The sequence below is a fragment of the Vigna angularis genome, chromosome 9 (assembly GCF_016808095.1).
Source record: "Vigna angularis cultivar LongXiaoDou No.4 chromosome 9, ASM1680809v1, whole genome shotgun sequence".
Classification (NCBI taxonomy): Eukaryota; Viridiplantae; Streptophyta; class Magnoliopsida; order Fabales; family Fabaceae; genus Vigna; species Vigna angularis.
This window is the reverse complement of record NC_068978.1, coordinates 9,395,003-9,411,469: the sequence shown is the minus strand read 5'-3', so window position 1 is coordinate 9,411,469 and position 16,467 is coordinate 9,395,003. Positions and strand designations below refer to the sequence as shown.

Here is a 16,467-nt window from a genome sequence, read left to right as displayed (position 1 = left end):
TGTTTTGAATAATGAAACGAATTTAAGAAATCATATTTATATCATTGAATTATTTTAATTTTAAAACACTTAGCCTCATTATTTTAAAATAACTATAAGCTATAATACTCTATTTTCTATGTTGTTACAAATTTTCTACTTAACTATTATATTTTAATTATATTCATGATTTACATTTTATTTCCTTATAAAAATAAATATTAATAAAAGAAAGTAAAATGATAAAAAATATAAAATTATATTAAAATTTTAATTGAAAATTTTGAGAAGTGTGTTTAGAAAGTTTAAAGAGTGAGAAGACTAAACTGTGAAGACTAAGAGAGAAGGAAAAATGAAGTGTGTTTGAGAAGTGTTAGGTTTTTTTTAGCAAAGTTTCTTTCCTTTTCATTTTTTTAATTTTTTCTTCAAAATTTTCTAATTATAACATGTGGCAAAAGTTAGATTATATATATATATATATATATATATATATATATATATATATATTATAAATATATGTATTAATTGAAAGTTAAATAAATAGTAGTATAAATTAAAAATAAAAGATTAATGAATTGGTAGATAAAGAAATTGAATGATTCAACTTTGGAAAAATTATTTTTTTATCTTTTAATATATTCTAAAAAACCCGTGCACATATTGTGAAAACGGTTCTTGTAATGTAGGACTTCTTCTATCATCATGTGTTTGAAAATTTTGTCAAATAGTTAATGTTGACCTCACATTCTAATTTTAGAATAATATCTAACAGAACATTTTATCTTTAAAGTAAATAGTCACAACCTTATATTATTAATTTTAATTTAATGAAATTGTGGATTTAACTCTCCTAATAACAAAATACTAAAACTAACATTTATTGATAAAAAAATATTTATAATCTTATATTATTAATTTAATAAAAAATAATAATCATATTTTGTTTATCTTATATATATTTATATTGGTATATATAAATATAATAATAAATAAGTTTAATAACATATCTGGTAGTTATTTGTTTATTTATATATTAAACTATATGATTATATATTAATAAGGAAATTTATAATTTAATCACCATTAGATTTTACGATATTTTTAATACGTAATAATTAGAAAGTTCACTTTTTTTAAAGTAATCTTTATTTTTAACTTTTATAATTTCGTAATTTTTAGTTGATATAATAGTTTGAAGTAAAACCAGGGAAGTGATGGTAGGTTCTATTAAAATATAAAAAAAGTGCACCGTTTATTAAAACATGGAAAAGTATGAATGTAAATTAAAAACTAAAGGAAATATAATTATTATTTTATTAAAAGTTTGAATCCAGTTTTTATAAGATCAATGGAAGTAAACGTAGTTTTGCCTTATTTTTATCCTACAAAAAATATATATAATTTTATAGTTACTTCAACCTAACACAATATGACATCGCAGGCACATGTCACTTTTCATTTAGATATTAAATAGATTCAATTACATCTTAACATAAATTTTTTATAATATTTTAATATAGTATATATATATTATTTTTTATTAAATTTAGAGTAAGTGAATATAACAATAAATAAATAACAAAATCAGTGAAGAATGGATAGGTGTTCTGTTTTAAAATATTGTCAAAAAAATTATATCAAAATATTTTTTCCATTAAATTAAGGTGTGACTGCACTTCTTCAAATTGTGTATAATTTTGTTTTGTATTATCCATTTTTTTTTTGCGTGAGAGAAGTGGTGACACGTAAATATATGATTCTCTTTTCCTTTTTGAATACGTTAAAATACATTTAAATAATATTTTATTAATATTATAAAGAAAAGAAGTGTATAAATAAAAAATAACTTATAAATGGTTTAATTTTATTCAACTAAAAAAAAGTAACTTCATTATATTTCCCATACAATTATACAGATTTATGCAAAATTTGTACACACATCATGAAATTTCGTAGGCTTTAACGTAAAAAAATAGTCTTATATGAGTTTGAACATTAGAAAGTTCATGGTCAACGTCAACCTCTCGTTCTCTGTGTGCAAATACGCGGTAACAAACATAGTTGCATTTCGTAAGTTGTTTCTTCACTTGTTCATATGCAAAACCTCTTACTTATAGCCCCTTCCACTCTTCCAATCCTTTCATCCCAAACACTACCTACTCAAAACTTTCTTACTAGTTTTCTAACACTAAATAAATTGCTTAGTTGTGTGCAAACCTTGTTAGGTACTGTAAAAGTGTCATAGATATGGAAGCTAGACAGCAAAAACTGACCTTGGAGATAACAGTTATGTCGGGAGAAAACATAAGTGTGGATCGAAATTCAGCTGCGGAGATGTATGTTGTTGTTCGTGCAGAGTCATTGAAATGTTGCACGACCAAAATGAAGAATGGAGATGATGGAGTGCATGCATGGAATGAGAAATTGTTGTTGGAGGTTCCTTCGTATGCAAGGTCTGTGACGTTTGAGGTCCAATGCAAGAAATACAAAGGATTTCGTCCTGTTGGGGTAGCAAGGATTGCTCTTTCGGGTTTAGTTGTTGCAAAAAATGACAATGTTTTATCCGAAAGTGTGTCTCAGATGTTTTGTTATGGTTTGAGAAGCTGGGACGGTGGACGTAACGGGGTTCTTCATTTCTCAGTAAAGGTAGTTGATAATTTATCTGCAGAAACAAAGGCAGAGAAAGACGTAAAGATGGTGAATTGCAGAGGAATTGAGAATGACGTTAAGAAATCAAGTGATGCTGCCATTCCAGTTAATTGGTGCACTAACCAAATTGTTCTTTGAATGTTGTTTTCTTATGTGAAGAAAAATGTGTACCATTTTAACATTTAATACTCAAAAAATGATATTATCTTTATTCTTATAAAATAATAAATAATTAATATTTTATGTTTATTCATTGATTGAGTAGAGATGAGACAAAAATATCATACTTGAGAATAAAATGAATTTTTACTTTGATAGTGAAATCTCATTTCTTATTTTCAAATGTATAGTTTCTTTCAACATAATTCTTCAATAAAAATATATAAAAATAAAAATAATCTCATTCTTTTACTTTATAAGATTAATTTTCTCCAACCTTATATACTATCTAAAACGAAGACATTTAAACACGAGACTAATTTTCGTTTCTCAATTTCTTTCCTTCTCCACGAGCTATTATCAAATGTAGAAAGGTTTTATAAGATGATGGTCATAACTTTTCTTATACTTTTCCAGGGTGAAGTCTTCATAGGATTACGCTGAATTTGACCTAGTAAACATTTCAAAATATGTAAGGCAAGATTAAATAACTCCGGTTTTCGATAAATGAAAACTATTCCTAATATTATAGTTAAAGAGTAGATAAGTAAGTATAAATTTATAATGCTTATGTTAGATAATATAAAAGAGCAATATTAATATAATAAGTTTAGTTCTTTTAATAGTCTCACTAGATTAAATGAAGTCATGTTGAAGAAATTATAACATTATAATGCAGTTGTGGATTAAAATTATTAACCACTAAGAATAACTTATTTTAAAACATTAAATATTTCATAATATCCGAGTCTGTATATTTTAATATAAATTCATTTGGCTAGAATTAAAATGTAAAATTAGAATGTAAAAAAATAATAATATTTAGTTGTAATTTTGAAAAACAGGTTGCAAAAATCAATGCTTCATCTCCACTCTCATAATATACAAAAACAATATTACGTTATTGTTGAGAGGAACTTTTAGAAATGAGTTTATAGAAGAGATAACACGAATAAAATTTGAGTCCATTTTATATAAAAAAAATGACATTATTTTTAACAAAAAGGGTTTTCGACAATAATAATTTAATAATATTTTTTATAAAGTGTTTAATTTTTCTATTTTTATTACATGTAAAACTTAGAATTATCAACATGTTAATATATATATATATATATATATATATATAACTCAGATTCCTTGTAAAAATACATCCTATAATTGTAATTTTCTCAAACTCGAACTCCAAATAAATTTTTGGGCAGAGAAAATTGATGAGACAAACAATCTCATGAAAACTTCCTGTGTGAGAATTTATTTAAAAAAAGAATCATCTTCTTCTTTCTTTTCTGTGTGCTAATCCAAAATGGGTAAGCGTGAGAGTTAAACTTCAGATTTTTAATAACTCAGCTGTCGTGATTTGTAGGTAATCAAATTATTTCAACCTAATAGTTTCTGGGAAAATTATGAGTAATTGTCCTATAATAATTAATTTCAGTTTGATATATATATAGCACCAACTACATAGTTGACTACTTATGAACATAATTTTTTTCTCTCCAAAAACTTAAGTTAAGGAGTCTCGTACACGACAGAACAAAATAAACTGTCACCTTTATTATGTTCATTTAAGTTAATGTTTTATTAATTAGGGTCCTCGATCTTGTCACCTTAATGTTTTGTCGTTGTTGCTGAGCTCTTCAATTTCTGTATAAATCTGTCAAAACGTTACTTGCAAGGAATTGAATGTGGCAGGTAATGGAAATATCTTAATAAATTTGTTTTGTTTAATCTTCGTTCTTTCATAATGACTTTTAAGTACGTGTTGAGCAAGTTGAAGCTCGTTGGATTTTCTAACATCATAATATATAGCATTAATAGTTCAATCTAATTTGTTAAGATGAGTTCTCACCTTTGTACTTTTGAAATATAGAAAATTGTAAATTTCAATTTGCATCACTTAACCTACTTTCTTTTAACCTAGTTTTAAAATATGAGTAATTTCATGTACGTTCCTTCATCAATTAACTTCATGGTTTACTATACATTTGAACTAACGTTTGTTTTGCAATATATATTTTTTTATGGTTTAATAGTATTTTTATTCTTGCATGTATTCGTAGCATCGATTTAATATTTTTTTTAACTCAATATGATCTGTAAATTTTTTAATATGACTTAATGTTATGGTTTTCATTAAATCAGTGTTAATATCATTTTTTTCATTTTGTTTATTAATGTCTAAAAAGAATGGGTGATTGTATTAATAAATATCCACTTATTATCTTTTAAACGATATTAACACTGATCTAAAAAAACCATGTGGGATAGTAGAGAGGTGGTTCAGATTTTTCGGATGAAGTGGACGAGGTTAAAATTTTTGTTAATGATGAACCGGAAGAAAGAGAGAAATTGTGATAATTCAAATTTTTGATAAAAAATTGTAAAATAAATAATGGTTAAAAAATTATAAAATATAAAATTTAAAATTTAAAAATAATTCTAAGTAGTAACAATTAGGCAAAGTGACAAATATAACAGCACTCACATTGACTAGTTGACAAGAAAAAAATCAAACAGACAATAACTTAGTTAAAAAGTGTATATTTTGTTTAGTATTTGAAAATTTTATTAGAAACTCAACTGAGCATGTCCAAATTTATTATAGACAACAATTTAGTAAAAAAATTTCGAAACATATTTTAAAACCACTTAGAATCGATTTTAGTGTGAAGAAGATATAGTTTAATTGCTTTGAAATAACTATTTGTTTTGTCGTATTGTTATAAAAGTGGATTTACATATAATTCTAATTAGAATATACAAGTAGATGATAAATGAATTAGTCTCTAATTATTTATTTTTTACTACAAAAATATATTTGTCAGTAAATTTGTATTATCGACGAATTTTGTTGATAAATTTATTATTAAAAAATTTTTCTATCGTATATTACTGATAGATTTATTAACAGATTTTTTTAACAAATCAAAAATATATCGATAAAATTTATCGATAATATTTTTACCAATGGATTATTTGATAATTTTATTCAATATTTATAGAATTATAATTTTTACTTTATATTATATTTGATATCGAAGGAAAAAAGATATTTATCATTTTGACTATAAATATATAATAATATTATATTTCATTTGTGATTTTTATTTTTTAAAAGAATATTTAACTAATATTTGGTATATTAAAAGAGTGGTAGAGACGGGAATAGAAGTATGCTCATAACAAAAACATTTAATGTGATGGTATTCAAAAAAGATCTAGAGGGTTCAATTTTTATGATCTTATAAGTCAATTTTTGTAAGAAAAACGTATAGTTTGTTGATTTGTAAAAGGAAGTGTAGTTAATGAATTTATATTTAAAGAGTACTATTTTAATACTTCCACAAGAATTTTTACAATGTTCAGATCTTTTATCCAATTTTAATTTATTTAAACTTTAATTTTTTTATGATTTAAGCAGCATCTAAAAGAATTAAGTACCTTAACATTATATTCCATAAAAAATTCATATCACACATCTATATCTTGAGATATTATTTATTTGTATTAATACACATAAGAATTCATGAATTTACTTATGATAAATATATTTGACCTTATATTGATATGATTATTAGATTTAATTGATCAAAATGGGATTTAGTAAATTATATAATTATAAGTTTATATATTTGTGATAGAAAAAACAGATTCATTATTGTTTTAAGTTATGAGTTAGAGTGAAAACGAGGAAACGTGTTCCCGCAGCTTCGTGCATTGTCCGCGCAAATCACCGTTCAATTTCAAAAACCATAATTCCGCATCGTAACAGCGTATTATGTGGCGTCATCATCGCAGTAAAATTTTGCGGTGGCGGAAAGTCAAAGTCCGTAGTCAAAAAGTCAACACACGTTTAAAAAAAAAAAGAAAAAACACCTAAAGAACTTAATAATTTTTCCTATGGCTTCCTCATACTATCAGATGTAACAAGTTCCATTGCTATACAACAAACTTCACCCCGACAACAAATCATAACATAATCATAATTATTAGTTATATAACACTTGTATTAACTCACTATTTTCCTACTAAGGGTTAAGCTCGGATACATGTTAGCGATTACAGTTATATGTTACGAAAAACTTCGTGTTACAGAAGACCCTACATAGTATTTTGTATGGAAAGTCTCACATCGATTAAAAATAAGATTAACTCATAGTTTATAATGGGTGTAAACTTTATTCTATAAGTCAGTTTTGTGTGGTTGAGTTAGACTTAAAGTCCACTTCTAACATGTTATTAGAGTCATGTTTAAAATTTATCATACAAATTTCACCTTACAAGTTGTTGATTTCGTGGGATTGAGTTATACTTAAAATCCACTTATCACTGTTAAAGTGTTTCACTACCAATATGGCCAAAGACAGTGGCGGCATCGAAAGGAGTCTGTTTTCGTGGAACTAGAAATTAATGGTGGACATGCCTCTGCATGCACGCTCCATCACGTTCGAAAGCAACAGATTCAAGGCTCTTCGACCTGTTGGGGTGGCCAGAATCGCACTTTCCGATTTTCTTACGCCGGAAAATTCTGTGCACGTCTTTAGTTACCGGTTGAGGGACTGGGAAGGGAAGAGAAACGGGGTGATCTATTTCGCGGTTAGAGTGGCGGTTCCGGAACCGCTGAAGGGATGGTGGTGAGTAAGAATTCCGGCGATGAGTTCGTGGAAATTGAACATTCTGATGAAGTTGTTGTTGGTGTTTATCAAGAATTGAATGATGAACTCTTACAAAGATTAAGGTCTACATATTACATGCATACAGCTAAACTCATAAAGCTCTATCGGCTGAATATGGTAGTCCTTTTTCTTTATAACCACGTAAATAGAATGGATAATGATATCTTAATAGAGATTTTTTTATAATATTTTAATATAATGTATCTGTTATTTTTATTGAGATTAAAAAATATCAACAAAATAATAAATAAATAATAAACTAATAAAAAAAATAATTGTGTTGTCTCAAATATTTTAAAATGTTTTTGTTAAAATATATTTTTCTTAATAAAATCCATCTAAGGGTCCACGGATTTGAGATTAAACTGAGGAAAACAGGTGGAAATGGATTCATCTTTTCTTTATACTTTCCTTTCTTGTACAAAGAAAAGCAGCGAAACCTGTCACATGAAAATATTAGTTTTACATAATTTGATATATATAATATAATAATAATATTAAATATTACAATTAATATTAATATAATTAAATTTATATTTTAATAATATTAATAATATAAATAATAATGTTATAAACTTTATTTTTATTTCTCTTCATTTTTTATTCTCTTCCTCTTAATTCAAACAATCTCATATAATAACTTCTTTTCTTCTCCAAATTCATTCATCTTCACACCTTTAAAGTGATCCTCCAATATAAACACAGACATGATTTTATGAACTTCAAATAACATGATTTTGACTTAGCTCAGTAGGAAATGTATAACAATGTGTTTGAATACTTTAATATTGGTTTTTCTATTAAATGAAAGTAATAAATTTTTAAAAATTTGTACAAATATATAAACTTTTAGAATATTATACAAATGGATGATTTGAAAACATGACTTATTTTTAATATATGAGTTCTATGTTCAAAAAGAAATCAGATACACTATTTTTACTTTTTATTTTCCTTTTTTAATTAAGTTGTATAAATTTCAGTTTCTTCACTTTTTTTACCTTAAAACTTTATATTTATTTTATTTCAGGATAAAAAAATTTATTTTAATTTTTTTCAATTATTTGATTAATAAATTAAAATTTGAATATGAAAATATTAACATTTTGCTTCAAAATATTGATATATATATATATATATATATATATATATATATATATATATATAATTACATGTAAAATTTAATAAAAAACAGTATTTACAAAAAAAAATTAAAAAAAAAGCAAAGAGTTTAAAACAAATTAAAACAGTATACTAAATAAACATAATTCTTTTTAAATATTAAGATAAAAAATTATAATTTTAAAACATAATGTCTTTATTTCTAAATCGTTTTTTTTTATCAATTTCATTAAAAAAATGCACTAGTTTTATTTTTAAAAATTTGTTTTATTTTGTAACCACATGTTCTCGTATTACTTTTATGTATTTCTTTTACTCGCTTTTGAACAAATTTATTTTCTTCTATAAATAGCCTACAACTTTAGAGTTTGTAAGGTTAAATTCATCGATTACGTAAAAGTACAAGATCATTTCCTATGTTTTCTCTATTTGAAATATAATCATATTTAAAAGTTGATGAGGTCAAAGCTTCTCGTTAACTAAAACTAAATTAGTTTTTTTTTTATTAAGTTTGTATAGCTTGAAGAAGCACTAGTTAAGAAAAAAATAGTTATGAAAAAAATATTCAATACTTATTTTTTAAAATAATTAAATAAATTTAAAATATATGCATTTCTTTGATGTTTATAATTTATAAAATTTACAAAGACAAAGACAATGTCCACTGTTTACCAATTTCTATACCATTTTTAATTATTAAATTGAGACTTAAATTGAAAAATTGTGTTAATAGATTGGTGTTGAAAGCTTTGGATTATCATATGATAGTCTTTTATTAAAGAAATAGATTATACACGGGATAGTATAAATTTTACACTATTATTAAATTCCAAATAATCATGGATTACTTGTATGTTAACTTTTTCAATTAGACCTAGTGGTTCCAGTATTATCCTATCAATTTTCATTACCGATTTTCAAGGTATTTAGTTTAAAAAAATTATTATATAGTAATAATAATAATTTGTGATTGAATAGCAGTATAAAATAATTATCTTAAAAAATAATATTAACCTTTATCTTAAAAGTTATGCAAACTGTATTTTTTTTATTGACTAGACTGAATAGATATTTAAGGTTTTTTTTCCTTCTATTAATTTGTCACAACAAATTGTTATACAAGTTCTTCCATAATTTCTTAGTAAGGAAGCTTTAAAGTATGTTCGTATGATTAAAATAATAGTAAATAGACAAATTGATAAGTATAACAACTCCACTAAATTATTATTATTATTTATTGCTGAAGAAAAGGACAAACATATATAATGCTAAAATCACCATCATCATGATTATATACGGAGTCAGAAATTGGAATAAAACTTGTAATATAGTTTCATTAATATTAATTTTTTTTATCCGTATTGAATTCCAAAAAAAAAAAAATTGCTTCATATATTTTATCTATACTATTATATGAAGGGGATTTTCTTTTGATGTATATATTTTATTTTCAATTTTACCTTTTAAATATTTGTTTAAATTAAAATAATTATTTTACTAATTTTACGCTTAAAGTTACCATTTTTTTAAATGTAAATCAAATATACACACATAATTTCAGGTGAAGGCATGGTCTCTAAATTTCTTTATTGTACAATCTTCAAATTGTTTAACTTCTTTTACATATTATATAACTTAGTCGTTGAAGTTATCTCTCTGGACAAATTTTATTTTCTTAATCCATTTCACATTGGAAACCAAATATAGGTGAAAAGAAAAAACTAACAAAAGAGTTATTTTACTTTATAATATAAACTCAAAGTTTCAATTGCATATATTCCACTACATTACTTACACAAATTATTGAAATTAACTTATTTTAACTTGAGAAAACTTATATAACAAGCAGATATTCCACAAGGACATTTATAAACATTGAAATTTACGTGTGGAAAAGGTCTTCTATAGTACAAAACTCTTCGTGGAAATTAATGACTGGGCAAAGCACGTTTTCACGTAAATTACCACAACAAAATTCAAGGTCTAAGTCAAGGTCAACATCTCTTCTTTATTAAATTGTACACGATTTCAAATAGTTAAGTTTTCACCCATTGTTATATAGGAAAAACTGTGTTCTTTCATTCTTTCTTTCCACATCTTTTCCTATAAAACTCTTCTATTTAAGGTCCTCACGGTTTTCCTACTCTTTCATCTCAAACAATCTTTCCTTAACATACAAACACATACGTACTTACGTAGTCTAAATTTCTCCTAGATATGGAGGCAAACCAGAAAAAACGCACCTTGGAGATCACCCTTGTGTCCGGAGAAAACATAAGACTGGATCGAAATTCAGTTTCCGAGGTCTGTGTTGTTGTTCGTGCTGAGTCTTTGAACTGTTGCACGACCAAAATGGTGAATGGAAATGATGGAGTGCATGCATGGAATGAGAAATTGCTGTTGGAGGTTCCTTCATATGCAAGGTCTGTTACGTTTGAAGTGCAATGCAAGAAATACAAAGAAGTTCGTCCTGTCGGAGTAGCAAGGATTGCTCTTTCGGATTTAGTTACTGTAAAAAATCAGAGTGTTTTGTCTGAAAATGTTCCTCAAAGTTTTTGCTATGGTTTGAGGGGCTGGGATGGTCGACGGAACGGAGTTATTCATTTCTCAGTGAAGATGGTGGATAATTTGTGTTTAGAAACGGAGCAAGAGAAAGACGTAAAGATGGTGAATTGTACAGGAATTGACAGGGAAGTTATAGGGTTTCGTATGAACCCTAACAAATCAAATCGTGTTGTCGTTGGCATTCCAGTTAATTGGTTTGCTAAACTTTTGAAGGTTGAGGGTTGATTTTCTTTAAATAGATTATCTTGAAACATGGATTTTAAGTTTACTTAGTTTATAAAACGAAATTTACTTTCATTTATATATTATAAATTCATCTTGTTATTACTGGATTTTGTGAAGATCTCATCGAGATTTTGTTAAGATAGTACATAGTTTGTTTAAAGTAAGTGAGAGCTACGTCCTTGGTTGCTTGGTGTGCATGAGGTTATCTGAGTTGATACTAAAGCTGCCACAAACCATGCTAATTTTTATGTTTCTAAATTTCCCAAACTCCTTTCCATACTTTATTTTGCTTTTCATTTATTTGTATAAGATGAAAATGTTGGAAATTATTATTATTATTATTATTTTGTTAGATTTAAAATGATCCAGTAAGCAAATGATACAAATGTGTAATCTCCAATAAGTTTATGTTTAATTTTTTTATCTTGGTTTCCATCTAAAAGAAACTGGTTGGTTCATACAATAGTATATGTTGGAAAAAGTGATTTTATGATTAAATATTTTGTTATTATATATTTTCTCTTACCAAACACCATTTACACTCCTAAATATGTTAAATAAATTCTGAGGGCTTGTCCTAAAGTTCTTAGGAAGCTCGAGTGATATAAATGGAGTTGCTATAAACATTTAATGAAAATTAGTCATGTTTCTAATTTGATGTTTAGATATTTGTCATGAACAAGATCTAAAAACTTTTTTTTTGTTTTTCAGCCCTTGAACAAAGGAAAAGGATTAAACTCTACAAAATTCATTAACGAAACTAAAACTGAAAGGTAAAATATTTGCGAAGTTTGAAGAGTCATGTAACTTTAATAAATAAGATATTCAATAGCCTGGGTTATTTTGAAAATAAATTATATTTAATTAAAAACATGTTTATTAGAATTATAAAAATAAATACAAGTTTTTTCATTATTATTTTTAATAAAATTTCTTAGTTTGTTAGAAAAAAGTTTCTGAATGAATTGTAAGATGCTGGTTTAATTATTCATTTGTTCATAATTATATTATAGCCGAAGGAATTATATAATTTTACTGCTCCATAAGTTATGTAAATCCCATCTCATGAAAAATTCTATAGTTTAAATAATACTAAATTTGATGACTGTAATTACGAAAATACTTTGTAATCTACACAAAAAGTAAGCTTGAATAAATATGTTTCTACATTAATATAGAAGTTGGTAGTGGTTGTGTTAGATCGAATTGAATGAGTGGGGTTACAAAGTCTAAGTTCCAAATATGCATAGTAGTGTTTGGAAAATGAACAGAAAGTAGTAAATCATGTCACCATTTTGTTTACTTGAAGATATGGATTGGTTGATCCTGTATATTTGTTTATTAAACAAACAAGTTAGGGTCAACTGATTCCCATTTATGAGTTAATAAGTTTCATTCATCCAATGTAATTATAAATTTGTTGGCCGATTTGTATAAATTTAAGAAATTAAAAAAAATCAATAAATTTTTTGTTTATAGTTTTTTAATTTCAAAGTTAACTATTTTATCTCATAACAATTATAAAAATTTGAAGGTTAATTATTTACTAATTATTACAATTAAATAAGCCAGCATTAATTTAGATTATAAAATAAAATCTATTGTATATATAAATATACCTAATATTAATGAAAATCTATTGTATATATAAATTGACCTGTCTCTTCTTCCTTCTTTCCCTTTTCAAATCTCAAATTGTAAGCAACAATACCTCCTCTCCCATATTTTCCATCTTTTTAATTTTTTTTGTAAGAGAACTTATATTCATGAGTGCAAACAAATATTTCTTGTCTACTTTTTAATTTTTCTTATTCGTTTCAAGGCTTTTTAAATAATAATTTAGTTCAATTTAATTTGTTAGAACAAAAGGTAATTTAGTTTAGTTTAAACGAACTATTTTTGGTTCAGTATAAATTTTAAAGGTTCAATATAATTCAATTAATTTTGTCCACCTTATATATGTGTTTAATTATTTATAATTGTTTCTTAATTTTTTTATTAAGAACTTAATTACATTTAGTGAATGAAGCAATTATAAAAACATTTAAAATAACTAAATTTCAAATTATATAACTTGATTAGGATAAAAATTCAATGAGAGTGAACTCAACCTAATACATTTTTTAATCAATGTTTTTTCTAATATTATTCCTATATTTAGAACAAGTAGTCCTAAATAACAGTTTTAAATGTAAAAGAAAATAAAAAAAAATTATTTTCTTAATTTTTATTAAAAAAGCTTCTTGCAAGAAGATAGATTGTTATGAACCTATGTTTTTAGTAGAGACAAACATTTTCTCTTTATTTAGTTTTATGTTTTTTTATGAGAATCTATATTATGAATAATGAAGGTAAATATTATTTTTTAATTTTTTAATTAAAAGATATTGCAGTTCGGTTTAAAATTAACATAGTACGATTGAAAAATAGTATAGTCCAATTCAAAATTAGTGTTGACAATAATATATATATATATATATATATATATTCACTCAAGAACCAATATTCTATGTAAAGCAAGATAAACATGTCGTGTGATTAATAAATGAGTAGTTCATATGTTCTACCGTTTTCGTCTAATTTTTGTTTTTCAAATTATGAGTAATTATCCTATGATTTTTCATTTTAGTTCACTCTGAATATAACTATTTTCCTCCCAGTTTAAACAAAAAATAAATAAAATAGTCACATGCACTGTTCAAAAAAATTTCAAAAGTCTTTCACGTGTAAAAGTGCTTTTAGTATCTTAAAATAAATTCTCTATTTCATATGGATAATTTCTAATGAGATTAAGTTGTTGACCCGTCATTTTATTCTTGATTAAATATGAAAAGTGTTAGTTACGTATGTAACTAATATCAGTAAACTAATTTTTGTATTCATATATGTAATTAACATATAATAAAGGACGTCCTATTTTAAAGGATCTTTGATTAAAAGTTAAGACTTTATTTATCATAATCAAAGTTTATCTAATCTCTACCAAATTCTCACGTAATTACTTAGCTTTTTAATTTGTACATATAGGGCGAAGTGGTATGGTTTCGTGACGTGCATGCATGCACTGTCAACCTTTCTATATCCTAAATTTCTGATACATTTTTCTGCAATTTCCTTTGAAGTGCATCGTTCAAACTCTATGTATAACAATTACCTTCGTTTATTTATTTTCTTTTAGACTATTAAAATTTCTAGAATATTCAAAGGTCAAATAACAATAGACAGTTAGATAATGGCTGCCTATTATGCAAAAGACAAAATCAATTCGAGTACTTACTCTGTCGCATAGGTATGAGAAATAAGATAATAATATTTTGATAACATTTTAACACGTGTCATTCTGTGATTGGTCCATATTGGTGTTTATGATTATTATTATTGATTCTGGAGTAATTTTGGACCAATAACAAAATGACACATAGATGATGTTAAAATATTGTCAAAATATCATTTTCTAGAAAAATATAATTTACAAGACTACTTTTTCATGAAATGTCATTACATCACTTATTAAAACTTTATAGTTTTCAGCACTGATTAATATTCATGTGTTATATGATATTATGGTTAAATTTTTTCAAATCCAAAAATACAATTATTTATGTTGCAAATCTCCTTTCAACTAAAAATAAGACATATTTACTATACATGAAAATCTTGGATAACAAGTTGATTTTATATAATTAAATTAGATTTAAAATTATTTTTTAAATAATATTAAAATTATATAAAACTTATTCTAATAAAAGTTGTTATTTGTTAGACATATTATGTTATTATTATTGAATTATTTATTAATACATCATATCAATTAAAAATAAGACACATTTATAATATATAAATATTAAAAATTTAAATATAAATCTAAGTTTTATATTAAGTGAAAATAATAAAGTTAAATATCATATAAAGATAAAAATTCATAAATTTATGATCTTAAAATTTGAAGTTAGAAATGATATCAATCTCTTATATATGAGTTAAATTCATATTTGATTAATATTGTGTCTTCTCAATAATTCTTCTTTGAAATACCTGTCAATAAGTAGGTTTTATAAAACTAAACTAAACTTAAAAGTGCCAAAATTTATGAGAAACAATTATGTACATTAATATATATGTTGGATAATATAAGTAAAAGGTGCATTTTGTTTTAGCTTTTGAGTTGAGCATGACTGATTGAGTTTATCAGAATTAAAATGTGATTTTGATTCTTCAAATGTGAACTTCAAAGTGGTCAAAGATATGAAAATCGCAACTAGGTTTGTAAAGGAATGATGATTTGCCATATTTAAAAACTTCACTTATTCTACTTTGTTAGGTAGCATTGAATCTTCTCACATTGTTCAAAATTGTGTTCATAACTGTATCAGTCAAAGTTTTCTATAATCAATTCTGAATAAGAATGTTCAGAGACATCAATCTTCGTATGAAAGAGTCCTTTTTAACTACAAAAATTTATATTTTTTATTTTGGAAATTAATCTTTAAACCAATTGTAAAATTCATCCAGATTCACCAAAATTAAATACCTCCTCATATATAGACACTAAAAATAATGTCACCGACAAAAATATACATATACATATTATTCATATGATATAATAAATTCATGATTAGTATAATATATTAATATTTTTATGTTTCCTCTAAACTTAAATATAACTAAAATCTAAAAAACTTTTATACTAATCATAAATTTGATAATATCATTTATTTATCGTATTTAAAAAATAATTTTTTTCTTTGAACATCTTACTCCAATTCAAAACAAATAAGTCGCATAATATACAATCTTAATTAAATAAATAAGATTGTCTTTCATGATATAAATAAATTAAAATTAAAAAAACTAAAAATAATATTTTTAACTAAATTATTAAAATCTAAATTTAATAAATAACATTTTATAAAAATGAAAACACAAATGAAAGTTTCAATAATTAATCAACATAAGTTACGTAAAATTAAGATAAAAATATCAAAATTATAATGTCAAAAAAATGGTTTTCAAAGTTTATCTTTTTAATATAGTACTTTATCATGTACTCATCATAAAAAATTTAAATATATTACGAAAAGAAATTAAA

The 16,467-nt window shown here is 24.5% G+C and overlaps 2 protein-coding genes across 2 annotated transcripts; both read left to right on the top strand.

Moving 5' to 3' along the window:
* Window positions 1–2,126: 2,126 nt before the first annotated feature.
* Window positions 2,127–2,877, top strand: LOC108346464 (uncharacterized). The gene has a single exon (XM_017585542.2). The coding sequence runs from the start codon at window positions 2,227–2,229 to the stop codon at window positions 2,764–2,766; it is 540 nt and encodes a 179-aa protein (XP_017441031.1). The 5' UTR covers window positions 2,127–2,226; the 3' UTR covers window positions 2,767–2,877.
* A 7,823-nt stretch (window positions 2,878–10,700) lies between these two features.
* LOC108347310 (uncharacterized) lies at window positions 10,701–11,636 on the top strand. Its single transcript, XM_017586476.2, has one exon. The coding sequence runs from the start codon at window positions 10,806–10,808 to the stop codon at window positions 11,376–11,378; it is 573 nt and encodes a 190-aa protein (XP_017441965.1). The 5' UTR covers window positions 10,701–10,805; the 3' UTR covers window positions 11,379–11,636.
* The last annotated feature ends 4,831 nt before the right edge of the window (window positions 11,637–16,467 follow it).